The following is an 18,075-nucleotide window of genomic DNA, read 5'->3' on the forward strand; positions in this document are numbered from 1 at the left end:
CAAGCAACTGCTCTCTTCACCCATCCCTGGACATCTTCAAAAGACAAACCCCAGCCGCCCACAGTGCCCCTGAGGAAGGCTGCAGATTCGTTACAGCCTGAGGCTCCTGTGAGGCTCCAGGAGGTTGGGGGGAGGGACAGCAGGTGGCCTGAGGCTGTTTGTTCAGAAGGCTGTGTGTGTCCCCTGTCCTATGTCCTTGCTATCCTCCCTGATGGGGCTCCAGCCTGCCAGCACTCTGGGGACCATCCCAACCTGTGAAGACTCAGAACTTAGCACCACAGATGCTAAGAGGGAAGAGATGCCCCTGAATGGGGTTAATGGGCAAAAGAGGGAGATGCCCAGATTGCAGGTGTACCATCTGAGTAGATGGGTTATATTTGGATCCAAGCAAAATTTGATGCTTGGGAAGGGAAATCCTTGCAGAGGGGCCACTGGCCAACTCTGACCCAGTCAGGGACTTCTCGGCCTCAGTTCCAACTGGAAAGATCGGGAGGTACTCCTGGTATAGCCGAAAGCCAAACCCTCAGTGTCCCTTTCCCCACACCCATCCCAGAGTCTCAGTGTCTATGGCTTGAGGAAGAGTGGTCACTGAGGTCAAAGGCCACCAGCTGTTCAAAGGCTGTGTAACTCCAGTTGGACGCTGCACCCCATTATCTGCCACTGGTTCTCGCTGTTCAGCTTCCCAGACCCCAGACCTCTGCAGGTCTCACGGAGGCTCCACACAGCCAGGGTGCCCAGCATCGGCTCCCTTCCGCGGCTTGATGGGCTGTGGGTTCTCCACCCCCCACCCCAACCCCTGCACCTCAGGGGCCAGAGAAGATCAGCTCAGCTTGAGATTCCAAGGCTTCTGGTCATACATGGCTTCTTTCTATTCCCAAGGCCTCCTGATGTGTCCAGGGGACTAAACAGGCTTGGGGATAAGAATTGGAAGGGAGCTTCTGTCCCTGCAGTGGCCACTGGGGCTTCCCAGCAGTCGCCCACTTCACTGCTTTGAACAAAGGCCAAGGTTTAGGGAGCCCTGAACCAGTGCGTGGGGATCCCTGTACCCATCACTGGGAGAGCTGGGGGTCGCTGGTCCGGGCTGGTGAGGCTGGAGCAGGGAGGAGAAGGGGAAGAAGCCTCCTCCTGGCCCCTGCCCACCACCTGTGGCTCCTGGACCTGTGTCTAGGAGGTGGCTTCTCTCAGAGAGGCCCGAGTGGCTGAGCAGCTGAGAAGGGAGGGGGGCCCTCCTTGAACGGGGGGGGGGGGGGGGGAGGGGGGGCCCTTGCCTCCGGGTACCAGGTCCCCAGCTCTGTCTCCCCAGGCTGGTCCCTCAGATCTCAGTGGCTACGATGTCCTCGTAGGGGATGTCAGCTCCTTCCAGGTCGATCTCAAGGGGCTCCCCGGCCCCGTCCCCGCGAGCCAGCTGCTGCAGGGCCTTCTCCAGGCGCTGGTTGCGCTGGTGCATGGCCAGGTAGCTCTGCTGCAGTTGCCTCTGGTACTGGATCACCTTCTCCTTCTCCTCCTTCCACACCTGCCGCTCCTGCTGGAAGCCCGAGGACATCTGGTCGTGGCCTTGCCTCTCCTCCTTCAGCTCCGCCCGCAGCCGCTCCAGCTCCCGCTGCAGGGCGGGGATGTCCTCCGAGAAGGTGGGGCTGACCGCCGCCAGGCCCAGGGCCGCGCTCTCCCGCTGCAGGGCCGCCTGGGCGCGCAGCTGCAGCAGCTCCTCCTCCAGCAGGTTCACCTTCTCTCGCAGCAGCTCCGACTCGTTCTTCTTGCGCTGCAGCTCGTTCTCGCAGACCTCCAGCTCCAGGCCCTTGGTGCGCAGGGCGCTCTCCAGGTCCTGGGTCTTCAGCTCCATGCCCTCCAGCCTGCCCCGCGCCTCCTTCAGCTGCGCCTTCAGGCTGAGGATCTCGCTGGCCTTGGCGTTCACCTCCGTCTGCGACTCCTTGAGCTGCTGTTTGAGGAGGGAGATCTCACCTGACTTCTGGCACACCTGCCGGGGTTGGGGGTGGAGAGAGAGTGCCAGACATCAGTGTCCTTGCCCCAGGTGAAGGGACATCTCAACCGCCTGAAGGGACCAAGCTGCTCCAGACAGGGGCTGGCTGCCTGGAGATACTGGTCCCAAGTCCGTTGCCTGGGCAACCGGGGATGGCCGAGCCCTCTTGGGCGATCTTTTTGTTCTCCTGGGCGTCTTGATTTCCCCAGGGACCGACTCACCCTTGATTCCGAGTCCAGACCACAGTCTTTGCCCAAAGCCATGGCCATTGGCAACTCAAAGATCAGTGGTCCACTCTGCCTACTGCTGCCAACCCCCTCACTCACCTTTGACACCAGTGGTGCTGGCTTCTCTGCCAAACCCTCTGACCTCACCCCTGCACGCACCCGGCCCCCTGCTCTCCTCTGCTGCTGCTGCCCTGATGAACCCTGGTGGCTGGTCCAACCTGCCGTGCCACCAGAGTACGAGCTACAGGCTTTTCCTGCTGCACTCCTCCTCCACCCCCACACCTACAACAGTTTGGCCAAACGCAGTGACGATTGGGAGGCTGAGGCAGAAGGATCGCAAGTTCAAAGCCAGCCTCAGCAGTTTAGCCAGGCCCTAACTTAGTGAGACCTGTCTCTTGAAAAAAAGCCATGATGAAAAACCCAAGGCATGTGTCTCCGTCCAGCTGACTGTGTCTCAAGAATGAATAGAGGCCAAGGCCTGGACTGGCAGAATGGACTCTTGGAACTAGTCTGGAGATCACCTTCATATTTTCTCACTTTTCCCTCCGGGAAGAAGCTCCTCCTTGCTCCCGAGGAAACACTGCTCAGTCTACAGGAGACTCAGGCCCACCTGTCATGCATGGCTGAGGCCAAGAATCTCTTCCCAAGGCCAAGTGCTATTATAGGCTGGATCTTGAATGTCACCCCAAGGTCCATGGGTTAAGTGCCTGGTCCCCAGGGCGATGCTACTGAGAGGTGGTGGAAGCTTTAAGAAGTGTCTTTAGATCATGCGGGGTGTGCCCTAGAAGAGGATTGTGGGGCCCTAGCCTCTTCCCCTCTCTCTCTCTTTGGGTCCCTGGTTTTGAGGTGATTTTGCTCCATTACACACTCCTGCCATGATGTGCAGCCTCTCTGTAGGCCCAAAGCAAAAGGGGCCAATTGATCTGGGACCTCCAAAACTGTGAGCCAAACACAACTTTTATTTTTATAAGCTGATTATCTCAGGTATTTTGCTACAGGGACAGAAAGCTAACTAACACGCCAAGCCTGCATTTGTTTCCTGGAGGGAGCAGCACAGAATCGTGGTGAAATCATGGGCTGGCTTTGAACCTGACTCTGTGGCCTATGATCTGGGTGATCTGGACACATTAACATGGTGGCAATATGGTGTGGTTATTGAAAATGTGAACTCTGGGTCCATACCATTAGGATCAAATCCTGACTCTGACCTTAATATGTATCAGACCTTGGTCAAGTCACTTAACTTGCTGTTTGCTATTATAGACTCTCTGAGCCTCAGTTTCCTTGATTGTAAATTGACGAATAGTTACAATACCTACTGCAGAGAGTAACTGCAAGGACTAGAAGAGAGAACTTGGCACGTAATAAGCTAAAGTAGGTTTAGAATGATGTCATCATCATGGCATATTATTAAGTCATTATTATTATCATTTATTTTTTGCAGTACTGAGGATTAAACCCAGGAGTGCTCTACCAATGAACTATGTCCCCAGCCCTTACTAAGGCAGGCTGGCTTTGAAGTTGTGATCTTCCCAAGTAGTTGGGTTATAGGTGTGTCTGTCCACCATGCCCAGCCTATATTCTTTATTTAATTTTATTGTTTTACCAAGTACCCTGAGTGGACAAGCTGGGAACAAGATCACAGCAATGTCCACCTAGTTGCTGACTGGACAAGGATGGAGACCGAGGGCCAGTACTCACTACACATCTCTGCGAAGTTCCAAAGTGGCTGAGAACAAGGGTTGGGTCTGCTGTGGCCACACAGATGGGAAGAGGACAGGTGTAGCTGGATAGAAGAGACCGTCCCTTCTCACCTGGCCAGTTCCCCTCCCATCTCTCCCATGGAAAGGGTCCCTTCACTTCTCCTCCTGAGAACCCTGTCACCTCACTGTCCAGGACAAGGGCAGGAAGCTCTGAGGTGATCAGATTTTGCTGAGGGAGGGCCACCCCACCTTGGCCTGCTGCTGGTCTAGACACAGGGCCCTCATCTTCCCCAGGCAGGGCGCTTTGGGGCCAAGGACATCGCTGCTGAGTGCACAACCCACCTGCCCTCCCATCCCCTGGGACTGTTCAGATGAGAGAAGCTGCCTTCTGACCAGTGGGGTGCCGTGCCCCCCGCGTCTCCATAGCCGGTCCAGGCGGTCCAGGCGGTCTGGAGTGTGTCTGAGTGTGTGTGTGTGTGTGTGTGCACACGTGTGCATGCAGGTGTCTCCTTTCCCTCCTCTGCTGTGTGCCCCTCTCAACTCACCAACCCCGGGCTCCACTCACACTTCTGCCAGGAGGGGCCCCTTCCATTGCTGAGACCTGGCACTACCTGGCCACTCTTATGAGTGGGTGGGGTCCTTTTCCTTAAGACGGCAAACAACTCCCACTCTCTCTTGGGTCCTTGGACCTGATGAACCCGGTGTCCTTTTGAACTTCCGGTAAGCAGATGAAGTGAGTTCTGCCCTCAGACAGCCTGGCTAGGCCTCCGTGTCTGGGTTCCCCAGTGATTCAGCCAATAAACTCAGTTCCGGAGGCCACAGGGGTGATGGTGGAGACAGAGGCGGGAACCGGGAGCTGAGTGCGTCCCCATCACAGTTAACCAGGGAGCCTCTTCCCTGGGTCACAAAGCTGGCCCTTTAGTGTGTGCGGACAGGCACCAGAGGGCGGGCCACCCCCCAGCCCCGGACTGTGATGCAGCCTCACCTCCCACTGGGTCTCCTCCAGTGCAGGCGCGAAGTTGGTCTTCTCGCGCTCGTAGGACCTGAGCTTGGTCTCCAGCAGGTCCTGCTCCTTCATGAGGCTCTCCAGCTCCTGCCGCAGCTGCCACTTCTCCTGCTGCAGCTGCAGCACCTGCAGGTGCAGCACTTGCTGCGTGCGCTGGTTCTTCTGCGAGGCCTGCTTCAGCTTGCTGCTGCTCTTGGGCTCGGGGCCCTCCGGATCGTCCCTGCTGCCGTCCCTGCTGCGCCGGGCGCGCTCCTCCAAGGCCGGCCCCGAGGGGAACTCCTTCTCCTCAAAGCTGCGCTGCAGCTTCTGCAGCGCGCCCTCCCTCTGCCGCAGCTTCTGCTCCAGCTCCTGGACCGTGCACTCGTCCGTGGAGATGGGGGAGCGCACGCACGAGGAGCTCTTGTCCGCCTTGGCCGGGTGGGCCAGCTTGCTGCCCCCGTCGGAGAAGGACAGAGCCTTCAGGCTCATCATGTTGCTGTCCTGCAGGATGATGCCCTGCGTGATGTTGTGCGCCGAGCCCCCGAAACGGCTGGTGGGCCCCACGGGCATGACCAGCGGGTCCAGCTGGTAGCTGCTGCTGGTGCTGTGCGTGGGCAGGCTGGACATGGAGTTCCGGCCCGAGTCGGACAGCGCCCCGGAGCACAGGCCCGGCTTCAGCTCCGGCTCCTTGGGCTTGTCCGGAGGGGCCAGGTGCAGCTGGTGGCTGGCACTTTCGGGGGAGGAGTGGAGGACGGTTCCCGAACGCGGCAGCACCGGTTTGAAGGCCGTGGGCCTCACTGCCCCCTTGTCTGAGCCCTGGGGAGGCAAAGAACCATATTGACCTCGAGTATTTCCTCTGGCTCTGCCCTCCTCTTCCTCCCCATGGGGTATGTGTGCCGACCTCCCAAGGCACAGGAGCTCAGAGCCCAGGCGGTACCCTTCTTGGTCAACAGCCTTGCTGGCCTATTGCGGTGACCATCTGAAAGGGAGGAAATCTTCAGTACCTGGGGGATGTCCTTAACAGTTGTCCTTTACACTAACTTAACGGGCACTGTTCTATGACACAGCAACCTGCCCACAGCCTGTCCCAGCCCCTTTGAGAAGACAAATGCCATTTATGTTCACTGACTGAGATGTCAGCTGCTGCTCTGGTCAGGGCCCTGGGCTGGACAAGCAGGGGTCCATGTGTGTTGGTCAATCCCTCTTGCCCTTTGTGGCCACTTCCGGTCATCCTGCAGCAAGAACCCTAACACATCCTCTGCTCGGCTGGGAGGATCACTGGGAACAATAGCCCTCTTTTAAACTTGTAATTTCCATAGGTAGAGTCCTTTCACATTGTTTAAAAGGCTTCAAGATTTATGCAAACATAACGGGCCCTTTCCTAGTACAGGTTGAAGCGAATCAGAATATCCCAAATCCAAGATGCTGCAGATTCAGAAACTTTTCGAGACCTGACATGGGGCCCCAAGTGGAACATTTCACATCATGAAATTTCATTTGTGCACAACTTATTAAAAACGCTGTGTAAAATTACCTTCAGGCTCTGTGCATAAGGTGTATATGAAACAAACAAATTCTTGTTTTGACTTGGGCACCATCCCCAAGACAACTCATTATGTGTTCATACATATTCCACCTCTGTCTGGTCCTCAGTATCTTATCCTTGGATAAGGGATACTCAACCTGTGTATCAAAGCCATGGATCTGCTCCTACAAGACGGACAGGAACTGGATAGGAAAATTGTTTTCAGTATCTACTATGGGGACTTACGAGTGCTTGAGGCTGGCATAAAGCCTAGACTTCTGAAATCCCAGGACTCTTTGCCTACATCATTGTTAAACAAACTCCCAGTCCTTATTGAGCTAAAGATGCCTCCAGGCCTGGCTTGATCAAGGAGCTACTGCACCTGGGCAGCAAATGAGAAGACGCACCTCCAGGAGTCTGCAGGAGGGAGAAGATACTGACTCCTCCCAGCTGCTCTTGCAGATGACAACAGACCCCCCTCTCCTCTCTTTGCCTTTGAGAATGCAACTGGTGGTCCTACCTTGACAGTCCAGGCACATCCCTGTATAGCTCAGAGAGGCCTGAATTTCCCCTTGGCTCTTTGCTGAAGAGCTGACCCATGACATTCAGCTCAGGGGGACCGACCAGCTTTCATTCCTTGTCCAGGCTTTGATCTGTGATGAGGCTGAACTTTTCCCCCTCACCCCTGCTGCTTCGGCCTCCTGGAGAGAGGTGACCACTGTACCCTTCTCTGCCTTTTCTCTTCCCACCCAACTCCCTTCCCCCCCCCAACTCCTGTCCTCCTCCCTGCCAGGGACCCCCACTTACCATTTCTAGCTGATTGGAGAAGGGCATGAGCTTGGGTGGAGTGGATGGGTCAAAGTCCACCCCAGCCTGGCCCCCGATGTCCCCACTGGACAGTGCCGTGTAATCTGGGCGGTGGGAGCCCCGGGCCTTCTGGCTGACCTTGATGTAGAAAAAGTCCTCGCTCTTGCCCATTTTGGAGCTGGACTTGCTGTGACTGGAGTCCTGGGAGAAGCCGAATCTCAGCAGCCCGTCAGAGTACCTGTTGAGCTTCTTGAGGTGGGAGGACTTGCGCAGCTTGTACTGCGAGGCCCGGCAGTGCTTGCTGTGGAAGCTGTGGCCGGAGATAAGGCTGCTGACGCTGCCCATGGTGACCTGGGGCCAGGGACGGGCAGGGCGGGGCGGGGGCCTGGCGTGGCGGTGGCAGCGAGGGGTGATGCTGGCTCCGCGAGGGGACTGCAGTCATAGCAAAACTCTTGCAGAGCCTGGGAGAACCATGGACCTGGAAGGAGATGCAGACAGAGGTCAGCCTGGGCTGGGCCGGGCACTGGACATTGTCTTTGACATTGATTTCAGGAGGGCAGCAGAGAAACATGGGCAGATGCCAGCTCCGTCTCTGCCACCAGGAGCCCCCTCGGGGCGAGGTGCTGTTCCACGCACTGGGGTGTCCATCAGAGCCCCAAACACTGAGCTCCTGCAACTTAGGCTCAGCGTGCAGTTGACAGGCCACACACAAGTCAATGATCTCAGAGCCCGAGCGGAGCCAGGATGACAGAATTTAAGGACAGGGTTGTTCCACCAGTGGAGGGCTCTGGTGTCCCTGTATCCCCCTACTGGGGGCTTGATCCCCAAAGTCATAGGTTAATGGTGTCGGAAGGAGGAGGAACAGAGACTGGCAAGGTTGCTGTCAGCACCACCTGGGGACCCTGCAGAGCTCCACCAGCAAGAACACTCTCACCTGTGTTCTTTATAAGTTACCCAGTTTGTGGTATTCTGTTATAGCAACAGAAAATGGACTCAGGGAGTGTAAGGGAAGTGTCTCCATCAGGGTAGCATTTAAGAACTCAAGAAAATGAAGGGCAAGCCATGTGGAAATCTGGGGGGACCGAGCTCACCAGGAAGAACTCCACATTTAAAGCCCTGAGGCTCTGAGGCAGATTGTGCCTGGCTACCTGAGATCAGTGGGGAGGCCAACCTGGCTGGAGAAGTAGCAGTCAGGGAGCCAGCAGGGGCCCCTGGCTGCAAGGGCATTGGCTTGATTCTAAGAGGAGTCCCAAGGGGCTCTATGCAGCCAGCAATTTCATCTGACATGCTGGGAAGGTCACTGTCCACAGCTGGATGGAGAAGAGGCTAGTGAGGGGCTGGGGCAGAATTGGGGGGCCAATTAAGTGAGTGACTAATGCAGCCATCTTGGGGTGGCAGATGTGCATTAAATTTTAGATATAATTTTAAATTTGAGCTGATAGAATTTGCAAAAGGATGGGGTATAAGGAAGTGAGAAAGAAAAAGAAAGGAATCAAGAAAGTTTTTAAAAATAGAAGAAAAAAAACAAAAATATTGAAAAAAAATGACATAAAGAATGCCAAATGTTTTTATCCGAGCAGGCCAGAAGCAGAAAGGCCACAGACAGAGCCAGTGTAGGGGGAAATAGAAATTTGGTTTAAAACGGTAAGTTTTCAAAGCCCATGTGGCATCCAAGGAGTGATGAGGTACACGGCAGGAGAAGGTGAGGGAGGAAGTGAGAGAGGAAGTGAGGAGGAAGTGAGGGAGGAAGTGAGGAGGAAGTGAGGGAGGAAGTGAGGAGGAAGTGAGGGAGGAAGTGAGGAGGAAGTGAGGGAGGAAGTGAGGAGGAAGTGAGGGAGGAAGTGAGGGAGGAAGTGAGGGAGGAGTTGGAGCCACAGGCAGAAGATGGCAGGTGTAGGAGCCGCTGCAGAAAGACAGGAGGAGTCCGAGGACTGACTGGAGCTCCAAGAGGTCAGGAAGTGAGAGAGGACGGAGGGAGAGCACTGAGGAGCCCTGGTGGGCAGGAGGACACCTGAGGCAGGATGAAGGAAGGAATTTCCCACAAGGATGGTGTCACCGGCTGGGTGACTAAGTGAGATGCCAGCTGAGTGTTGGTCAATGGATGTGGTCGGGTGGAGCTCACTGGTGACCTAACAAGAGCAGATTTGGTGGTGGGATAGAAGAAAAGCCACCTCAAGTGGTGCAGAGGGTCCATGAGAGAAAGAGGGAAAGAGACGGTGGCCTTGAAGGTCGAGAAGCATGTGACAGACTTGAACTGGACTCCCAGTCACACCAAGGCCAGCCACGACAGGGAGGTAAACTACCTACCATTTTGCACCTGCAGTTTTGCAAACTCATTCTAAAACATAAAAGCTTTCAGAAAAGTCAGAGGGCCTCTCTCTCTCCTCTCTCTCTCTCTCTCTCTTAATTAATTTATTCTTTTACTTTTTGGGGGCTAGGGATGAACCCAGCGCTTTGCACATACTAGGCAAGGGCTCTATCACCGAGCTACACCCCAGCCCTTCTTATTTTACTGTGAGATGGTGTCTCCCTAAGTTGCCCAGGTTGGCCTTGAACTTGAGATTCTCCTGCCTTAGCTTCCAGAGTAGTTGGGATGGCAGGTGTGTGCCATCATGCCCCATCGAGGGCCACCTCTTACAGTCAGTGCTCCAACATTCACAGCAACCTTGTCAGTCACTGGACCAGAGGAATGAATTGGGATGTCAGTGCCTCCCATGTGCAGGTTGACGAATCTCTAAGCACAATCACGTGATTGTCAAGGCTAGGGAAGGCAGTGTGAGCATCAGGCATGCGCAAGGAGAGTTTCTCAGTCAGGAGACGGATGAGCTGATCAAGGGAAAACAACCCCCCCGCTTAATAAAACCGGAGGTGCTCTAAATTATCCTGTCCATCTCAAAGGAGCCAAAGCAGCCCTGGGTGGCCACGGGGAGTTGCGTGTGCCGGGCTGAAAGAGTCAGAGGCTCAGACTGAGCATTACCGCCTGGGTCCAGACTTGGGTTGTTTCCCAGAGAACACAGAGGCTGTGTTAGGAGTAAGGATCTTCCAAATTCCAGGAGCAATAGCACAACACAACCAAACTTCATCATGTGAGTTCGAGGCATGTTCTTACCTGAAGAGCTTTTGTTAACTTGACGGCCTCTTAGATTCATAGGATCACTGGGAAAAATTCATGAAATACCCTGAATCGATGAGCGTTCTGTGACATTTATTGAACGCTGAGTAGGTCATAGGCACTCTGCAGCGGCAGGCATTTTCATGGTCTCTGTTGTCTGTGTGATCAGCCTTCCCACCCCATCTCTCATCCCTGTGCTGTCCTCAGTATCCACACTGCTTTTTCTAGAACCAGTTTTATTTTCCAAAAAGCAACTTCCCTGCCTCCCATTCCCCCACTGAGCTTCCTGGGAGCACAGAGTTCTTCCAGTGACCTGACAGCTGACACTCAAAGATGTGATTGTTTCCCCTAGGTCATCCTTCTGTAGCTCAGCTCAGAACTCCAGGGCCAGCTCTTCTATTGCAGCCCACACAGGGAAGCGACTGTATGCATCGTACCACTTGGACAACTGGCTTCTTACTTTTCGTCACCCAAGAAACACTTATGAGCACTTCATACATAGTCTCAGAGGCCTGGCTGTTGGCTTCTCTGAGCCAAGCACAGTGGGGCATGCTAGTAAATCCAGCAACTTGGGAGGCTGAGGCAGGAGGATCACAAGTTCATGACCAGCCTCAGCAATTTAACTAGGCCCTAAGCAACTTAGTGAGTCCCTGCATCAAAATAAAAAATAAAGAGATGGGACTGGGGTTGTAGCTCACTGGCAGCGTGCTTGCCTAGCATATGTGAAGCACAGGGTTTGATCCTCAGTACCACATAAAAAATAAATGAATAAAATAGAGATATTGTGTCCATCTAAAACTAAAAAAAAAAGAGCTGGGGATGTGGCTTGGTGGTTAAGCACCCCTGGCTTCAATCCCCACTACCAAAACAAAACAAAACAAAACAACAACCCAGAAACAAGACAAAATCAACCTCTCTGAGCTTTCTTCGTTATAAAATGGAAATCTGAACTCTTAAACACATCCAGTACAAAGACAAAACACTAACAGGAGCGAAGTGCAAATTGTGGCACAGGGTATGTGCTTATGGCTGTGATGTGTGTGTGATAAACAGAAAGATAAGTTTTCCAGAAGCCTGCAACACAGACGGGGTAAAAAAGCAAAAATGCTAAATGAGCCAGGCATGGTAGCACTTGCCTGTAATCCCAGTGACTTTGAAGGCTGAGGCAGGAGGATCACAACTTCAAGGCCAGCCTCAGCAACTTTGCCAGATCCTGTCTCAAAATAAAAATTTTAAAAAAGAGGGGCGGGGCTGGGGGCTGGGGATGTGGCTCAGCGGTTAAGTGTCCCTGTGTTCAATCCCCAGTACCTGCCCTGCCCCCCCAAAACTAAATGAATCTGTGGCTCTGCTCTTCTTACCTCCATCTCTTCTCAACTGGACCTTGAAACAGCCTCCAAATGTCTTTCCTGTCTGTTTGACACACTCCTCTGGAGTGTGAAGGCCATTGTACTTCCTTATGAAAACCCTTCCAGTCTTCCCAAGTTCTCAGAGTAAAACACAGATTCCTCCCCACACCTTGCAAGCCAGGGAAGCCCTGGTTCCTCCTGCTGTTCCCACCTGATCTCACACCAGCCTTTCCTCCACGGTCATAACCCCCTCACCTCCTGGTGGTTGAACACACCTCTTCCCACCTAGAGCTTGGGCGCCTGCTGTTGTTCTGGCCTAGAACTCTCTCTTTGCTCTTCTGGCAGATCAGATGGCCCTTTCCCATCCTTCAGCTCTCAGCTCGAGCCTGGCCTCCGGAAGGAAGGTGTTTTTCTCTAGTTACCTGTGAAAAGGTTGGGCTCCTCCCCTGCTTTCTGTCATACCAACCTATTTATTTCCTGTGCAATACATACTTAACCTATAATACTCTTATTCTAAAACCCAGCTGCTTGTGCACGTCTTCATCAGTCTCTGAGCTCTGTGACAACAAAGACCTTAGAGATCTTAGAACAAAAATGAGAAGGTGAGGTGCCAACTCAGAGAGGTGCCATGTCACAGCCCCAGTGGCTCAGCTGACCAGTGACCAACACAGGATTTGAACCTGCACCCAAATACCTCATTTGCCAGCCATCGCATGACAGTAGGCTCAAAGATGTTTGGGTTCCCATCCTAAAGAGCAAAGAGAGTCCCCAGGATTGGGGGAGAGCATGCCTATAGCAGAAATCACATTCTGCTGCCTCCAGCCAAAGCTTCATTTCCTCTGTGGACAAATGCCAATCAGATCTTAGGCGACTTGAGCTCCATCCACCCGAGCAGCACCCAGGTGGCTTGAGGTGCACGGACTCTGTGCTGCGTACTCAGGATCAGAAAGATGATGATGTCAGAAGCAAAGGACAGGAGTGGCTGAAGGATGGTCCCTGAGAGACAGTTCCTGTCCCAGCCCAGGTAGATTGCTGGGATGCAGAGTTACTGTGGGGTTCCAGTTACTCTAGGATCCACCTGAGGCTAAGCTAATCACCCCTAAGTACCTAGACTTGTTCCCCTGTCAAGTTGAAGAAAACATCAGGGAAAACTTGGGTGCAGTCACGCCTCATTCCTAAACCCAAATCCTCTCACCACCCACCTCTGTAAGGACAAGAATCTGAAGGTGCACATTTTAATCTCTGGGGGGAACAATCCCCCTTGGCCAGGGGTAAACGCAGCAATCACTTGGAGATTTGGAAAGGGGGAAGAGGGCAGATAGGAGAACCTCACACTGAGTGCGGCTGAACCCCCTCTTCTGCTTGAGCTCTCAGGGACTTCACAGAGGGAATCCAGCTCAGAGCCCACTTCCGGCCTGAAGAGAAGAACAAAGAAGAAGAGGAACCCAAAGCAGCTGTTGGAGGAAGACCTCCAGGGCTGTACTTCTCAATCCAGCCCCAGGGAATTCAGAACCTCACTCCAGCCGCTTCACACCCTTCCGCCAGCCCAGGCTGCACGGAGCAGCCACAGGAAACGGCCTGGAATCCTGGGAAGCCCTGCTTCTGAGCCGCTCCCACACATTTAGGTGGGAACACAAGTGGGGTAATTTGGCTTTCCCTCCCACTCCACCCTGCACCCTCCTTCCCAGAGGAACCCGGGGCTCCAGCCAGTGGGACACATTTCTTTGATTACCTACTTCCGGAACGTGGAAGGGGAGCCATGGAGTTAAAAAAGGGTTCACAGAGAAAGGACATCACTCATCCTGGCTTCCGCAGCCAATGGCTTCCTTTCCCATGGGGTGAAGCAGCTGTGCCCTGAGCCACACCAGATCCAGGCTTCCAGCCGAGGAGAGGAGAGAGGTCACTCTCCAAGCTCAGGGTGCTCAGCCTCCAGCCACCCTCCTCCTGCTCCCTTCTTCTTACAGAGGCGAGGCACTCCCTGCCTGCCTGCCTCTCCTGGCCTGTCTGTCCTCAGCAGGGGGAAAGGCTGCCTGGCTTCTCATCAGGTGCTCACAGCCACACCCTGGGCCTCCCTGCTGCCTACTGCAGGGAGCAGTATGACATGAGGTCCCACCCAGATGCACCACACTCAGTGTGCACCCCCCCCCCTTCCCTAACCCACCCAGCTGTGGACTCCTCTGCAATTACCATGCCCAGTAGCCTGCTTCTAGGGCGGAGCCCTTGGGACTGTGGTGTGAGGGTTCATTTGGTCAATTCAACAAAAATTCACTCAGAGCTGTGTACATGTTTGGAATCCCAGCAGTTTGGGAGGCTGAGGCAGGAGGATCACAAGTTCAAAACCAGCCTTAGCAATGCATTAAGGCCCCGAGCAACTCAGCAAGACCATGTCTCTAAATAATAAAATATTAAAAAGGGCCAGGATTTGGCTCAGTGGTTAAGCACCCCTGGGTTCAATCCCTGATACCAAAAAGAAAAGAAAAAAAATCACTCAGAATCTCACAATGGGCCAATTACTGTGCAAAATGCAGAGGGGCCAGTGGGTACTGGGGTGGAAGAAGGAAGAGATGTGGAAAGGAGAAATAAAAAGCTAAAAATATGGGAGAGAAGAGTGTGTGTGTGTGTGTATGTGTACATGTGTGCACACGTGTCTGTGCACATGTGTATGTGTGTACATGTCTATATTCACAAGAGTGCATGTGTGTGGGCATGCATGTATATGTATCCATGTCTCTTCCTGTGTGTGCATGTCTCTGTGTGTACCTGTGTGTGCATTTGCAAATGTGCACATGTAAGTGTAGGTGTGCATCTACTATGTTAGAGGGTAGCCAGGGAAACCTCGGGAAAATAGCAATCAAGAAGAGCCAGCCGAATAGGAGTTTTTGTAACATGGTCCCCTTAGAGGGGATAACAACTGTGAAGGCCCAGGGAAGGCACAGGCAGTGAAGCTCCAGCAGGGGTGGTTTGGCAATATTGGAATAAAACACCTTGTGTGTATGAGAGTGTGGTAGTAGGGGTGACCCAAGGCCTCACGGAGCTCTGTGGCTCCCCGATACTCTACCACCGAGCCACATCCCCAGTCCTTTTTATTTTAGGACAGGGTCTCACCAAGTTGCCCTGGCTGGCCTTGAACTTGAGATTTTCCCACCTCAGCCTCTGAGTCGTTGTGATTGCAGGTGTGCACCACCGCGCCTGGCCTGACAAAGCACTTCTGACTTCTGTGACCAGGGTCTACTGGCACCCAGTGAGCATGGCCAGTGGTTCCTGAAATCCTACAGTGGTTAGCTGCATGCACAGCCCATAACAAAGAACCACCTGACCCAAACTGTCAATAGTTCTGAAGTCACAAAACCTGGTTTCAGGGGAACAGAAACTTGAACTAGAAACCTCAGTTCTGTTGCTGATTTGGTGTGACTGGGATCAGGTGACTCCACCTCTCTGTGCCTTGGTTTCCCCACTTGTAATATGGAGGTAGGCATGCTCCCCTGCCACATGACTCCATTATGAACCTGAAAGACAGACAGAACTTAGAAAACCCTGTGGTGCTTGCTGGTCAGTGCTATTCTTTCTTACCCTCCCTGGGCCAGTTCTGACACACTCGGTTTGTCTGCGAAGCACACAGGGCGGAAGTCCCATCACTGTGCCAGTCTGACCACAAGTCCCAGTGCCACTGGGCCACTTGTCCCATGACCTTCTGAACTTTGCAGTGGGCAGCTTGAGATGGGTGCAGAGCCTCAAGTCTTCTCTGGGCTCAATTTCCAACCACAACACATGGCGGGATTCATCTCAGCTTTTGTGTTTTTGAGACTTTTTGAGAATTTAATGAGAACACTAGACCCCCCCCCTTCAGAAAAATGCACCCTTCCAACATTCCAGCTATGACTACTGAGGGTCCCTTGGCTCCTGACATCCGCACCTTGATTGGCCCCATTTAGACATGAATATGTCTTTCTATGGGGAACCCCACATAAACTTTGGGAGGGACAGAGAACTTGGTCTTGGATTACTGACAACTTTGATGGCTTCTGCTTCCCTTTGGGGACTAGAGAGATGGCAGCAAAGGTTGGTATCTGGGCAGCTGGTCCAGGAGTGTTAGTGTAGGAGGTATGAGGACTGAGGGCATACCTTTGTGTTCTAAGAAGTGGGCAAGTTTGAGACCACCCTCAGTGGGGGTCCCCCAGGGTCAGACTGGGGAGCTGCCTGGCAGGTGAGCAGGGCCCAGGGGCTTGTGTTTAATTTTTATTTTAAATACTTAAAAAAATAAAATCAAATAACCCAAGCACCGAGTGCAGAACTGACATTGCTAAAATGTTGTGACATCGATTTCAGAAATAAAATACCTGAGTTGAAATCCCCATTCCCTGGTCCTCCCCCCTCCCCCCACCAAACTCACTTCTCCCCATCCCTGCACATCCTTCCTGAATTTGGTGGGAACATTTTTGTAACATAAACATATTTTAACATACTCTCTATGAATACTGCCTTTTTTTTAACTTTATGCAAATGGTCTTATGTTGTACGTATCCTTCTGCCACCTGGATTGCCTTACTCAACCTCTTCTCATCTGTGGATCTCCTGTGTGGACCGTTGTGGAGCTCAATGCTCCGGCCTGGGTGTGGTACCAAGTGCTTCTACTCTCCTTGTTCGGATCTTCCCAAGTGCTGACCAAACTCTCCTGTATAGATTACTTTTGCATGTGTGTGGAGTTGTTCTAAGACTTGCTGGGGTCTTGGAAGCTGTCTAGTTTTTAAAGGTCCCTCCCTTAAATTAAAGACCCTCGCAGGAGAGCTAGAATCTCAGACCCTTATTCACCAAGATATCACAGGAAGACAGCGGGATTGAGAAGGGAGCCCCCACATCCCACTTCACCACATCACCTGGGAAAAGGGAGGAGCAAGTGGCTGTTGTTACTCCCAAGAGGGGCCATTGGCAGGGTAGAGGGAGGAATTTATGGCCCTGCCTGGGTGGGGTGAAGGAGTTGGGCCCTGCAGAGAGGCTGGCCTGCTAGGGTGACCCACTTGAGGGCTCCCTGCTCAGCAGCCGCCTGGACATGGAGGGCAGCGTCTCTCCAGTCATGTATTGCATTACACAGGGATCAGGCAGGACCTCCATACTTTGCCTGATCAACTCCTCCATGACATAGAGGTTGCACTGAGGCCAAGAGCAGAAAGGGACTTGCCCAGGTCTCAGCTCAAGTTCCAAGTTCACAATAAGCACACTTTCTAGTTGGTAACAGAAAAGGAGAACTGGGTTCTATTCCCAGATGGGGAAGAGGGAGAAGGTGGTGTTACTTGTTGTACCTGGGTCACGTGTGGGAGTGGAGGTGTGTAGGAAGAGTGTGTGTGTGTGTCTGTGTGTGTGTGCGTCTGATACAAATGGGATACTGTCCTGCAGGGATCACGGTGCTGCTCCAATGAGAGATGATTATCCTGTGGGTCCATGTGCCCTGGAAGGCAGTGGGCCCCAGCCAGCTCCCCAGCAGAGGTTTCTCTATGGCTAAATGGGGCACGTGCCCTGGGCTAATTGAGTCCCCCTGTCACGGGCAGTCCCAGACTGCCTCCAGGAGTGGTTGATGACGGCTGAGTGAAGACAGAGCACGCCCTCACTCCCTTTCTTCTAGGTGGCATCTCCAGCACAGCGTAGCTTCTGACCCTAGCCCTGGGAACCACAGCCTTGTCTTCTCAGGTTCAGGTCCATCTGTGACCCTGGAGGACCACACCCTCACCACATCCATGCACAAGTTCCCACAGGACAGACCACGGGGCAAGTATTGTGCCCAGGGCTGAGAAGAGGTGGGCAAGACTCTCATGAATAACTCAGAGCTTCCTTTCCAAAGGAAGAAGCAGCTGTCCTGTTCCTAGTCTGAGCAGGTGACAGGACAGCCCACTCTGGAGCCACAGAGCTCTCCCAGTGCTAAGCTCACCTGGCCTAGTCTTATCTAGCTTCTCAGGGGTCAAGGTTTGTCTCCCCAGTTATCTTTCAACCTCCTTGAAGACAGGGATGGAGTTAAACCTTCTTTGTATCACATAGTGTTGTGCATAGTGCCAAGAACATAGTAGGTGCTTAGTAAATATTCCTAACCAGTGAGCTCATAGGGAAGCATAAGGATTACTGCCCAGAGGAAAGATGGAAAGGTGAGGCACGAAGAAGACACGTGACTTAAACTGGACTCTGTGACACCCACATACTGGAGACATATCTATGAAATTGAAATACAAATCTGGTTTCCACCCGAATATTGTGACTTGGACATTGACCGACTGATCAACCTGGGGAGAGGTAAATGGACCCTTGCACCCGATACGTGTCCTTTTCAAGGATTTTGACCAAGACAAAGAAAAGTAAGGCGAGGCCTTTATTTTCAAGGATCTGGTTGGGAGATGACAGGTACAGAC

At 53.2% G+C, this 18,075-nt stretch overlaps 1 protein-coding gene across 1 annotated transcript in view; it reads right to left on the minus strand.

Moving 5' to 3' along the window:
- Positions 1-1,243: 1,243 nt before the first annotated feature.
- Positions 1,244-18,075, minus strand: part of Lzts1 (leucine zipper tumor suppressor 1) — a 51,719-nt gene continuing 34,887 nt past the window's right edge. Inside the window, exons 2-4 of the mRNA XM_046447869.2 lie at positions 7,226-7,703; positions 4,894-5,709; positions 1,244-1,975 (exon numbers count right to left, since the gene is read on the minus strand). Coding sequence (XP_046303825.1) covers positions 1,313-1,975; positions 4,894-5,709; positions 7,226-7,570 — 1,824 coding nt within the window. The 5' untranslated portion in view covers positions 7,571-7,703 and the 3' untranslated portion in view covers positions 1,244-1,312. The remainder of the gene's footprint in view (positions 1,976-4,893; positions 5,710-7,225; positions 7,704-18,075) is intronic.

This window comes from Marmota monax, unplaced genomic scaffold (genome assembly GCF_021218885.2).
Source record: "Marmota monax isolate L192 unplaced genomic scaffold, Marmota_monax_Labrador192_F-V1.1 WCK01_AAM20220418_F8-fsc00040, whole genome shotgun sequence".
In the NCBI taxonomy this organism is placed as follows: domain Eukaryota; kingdom Metazoa; phylum Chordata; class Mammalia; order Rodentia; family Sciuridae; genus Marmota; species Marmota monax.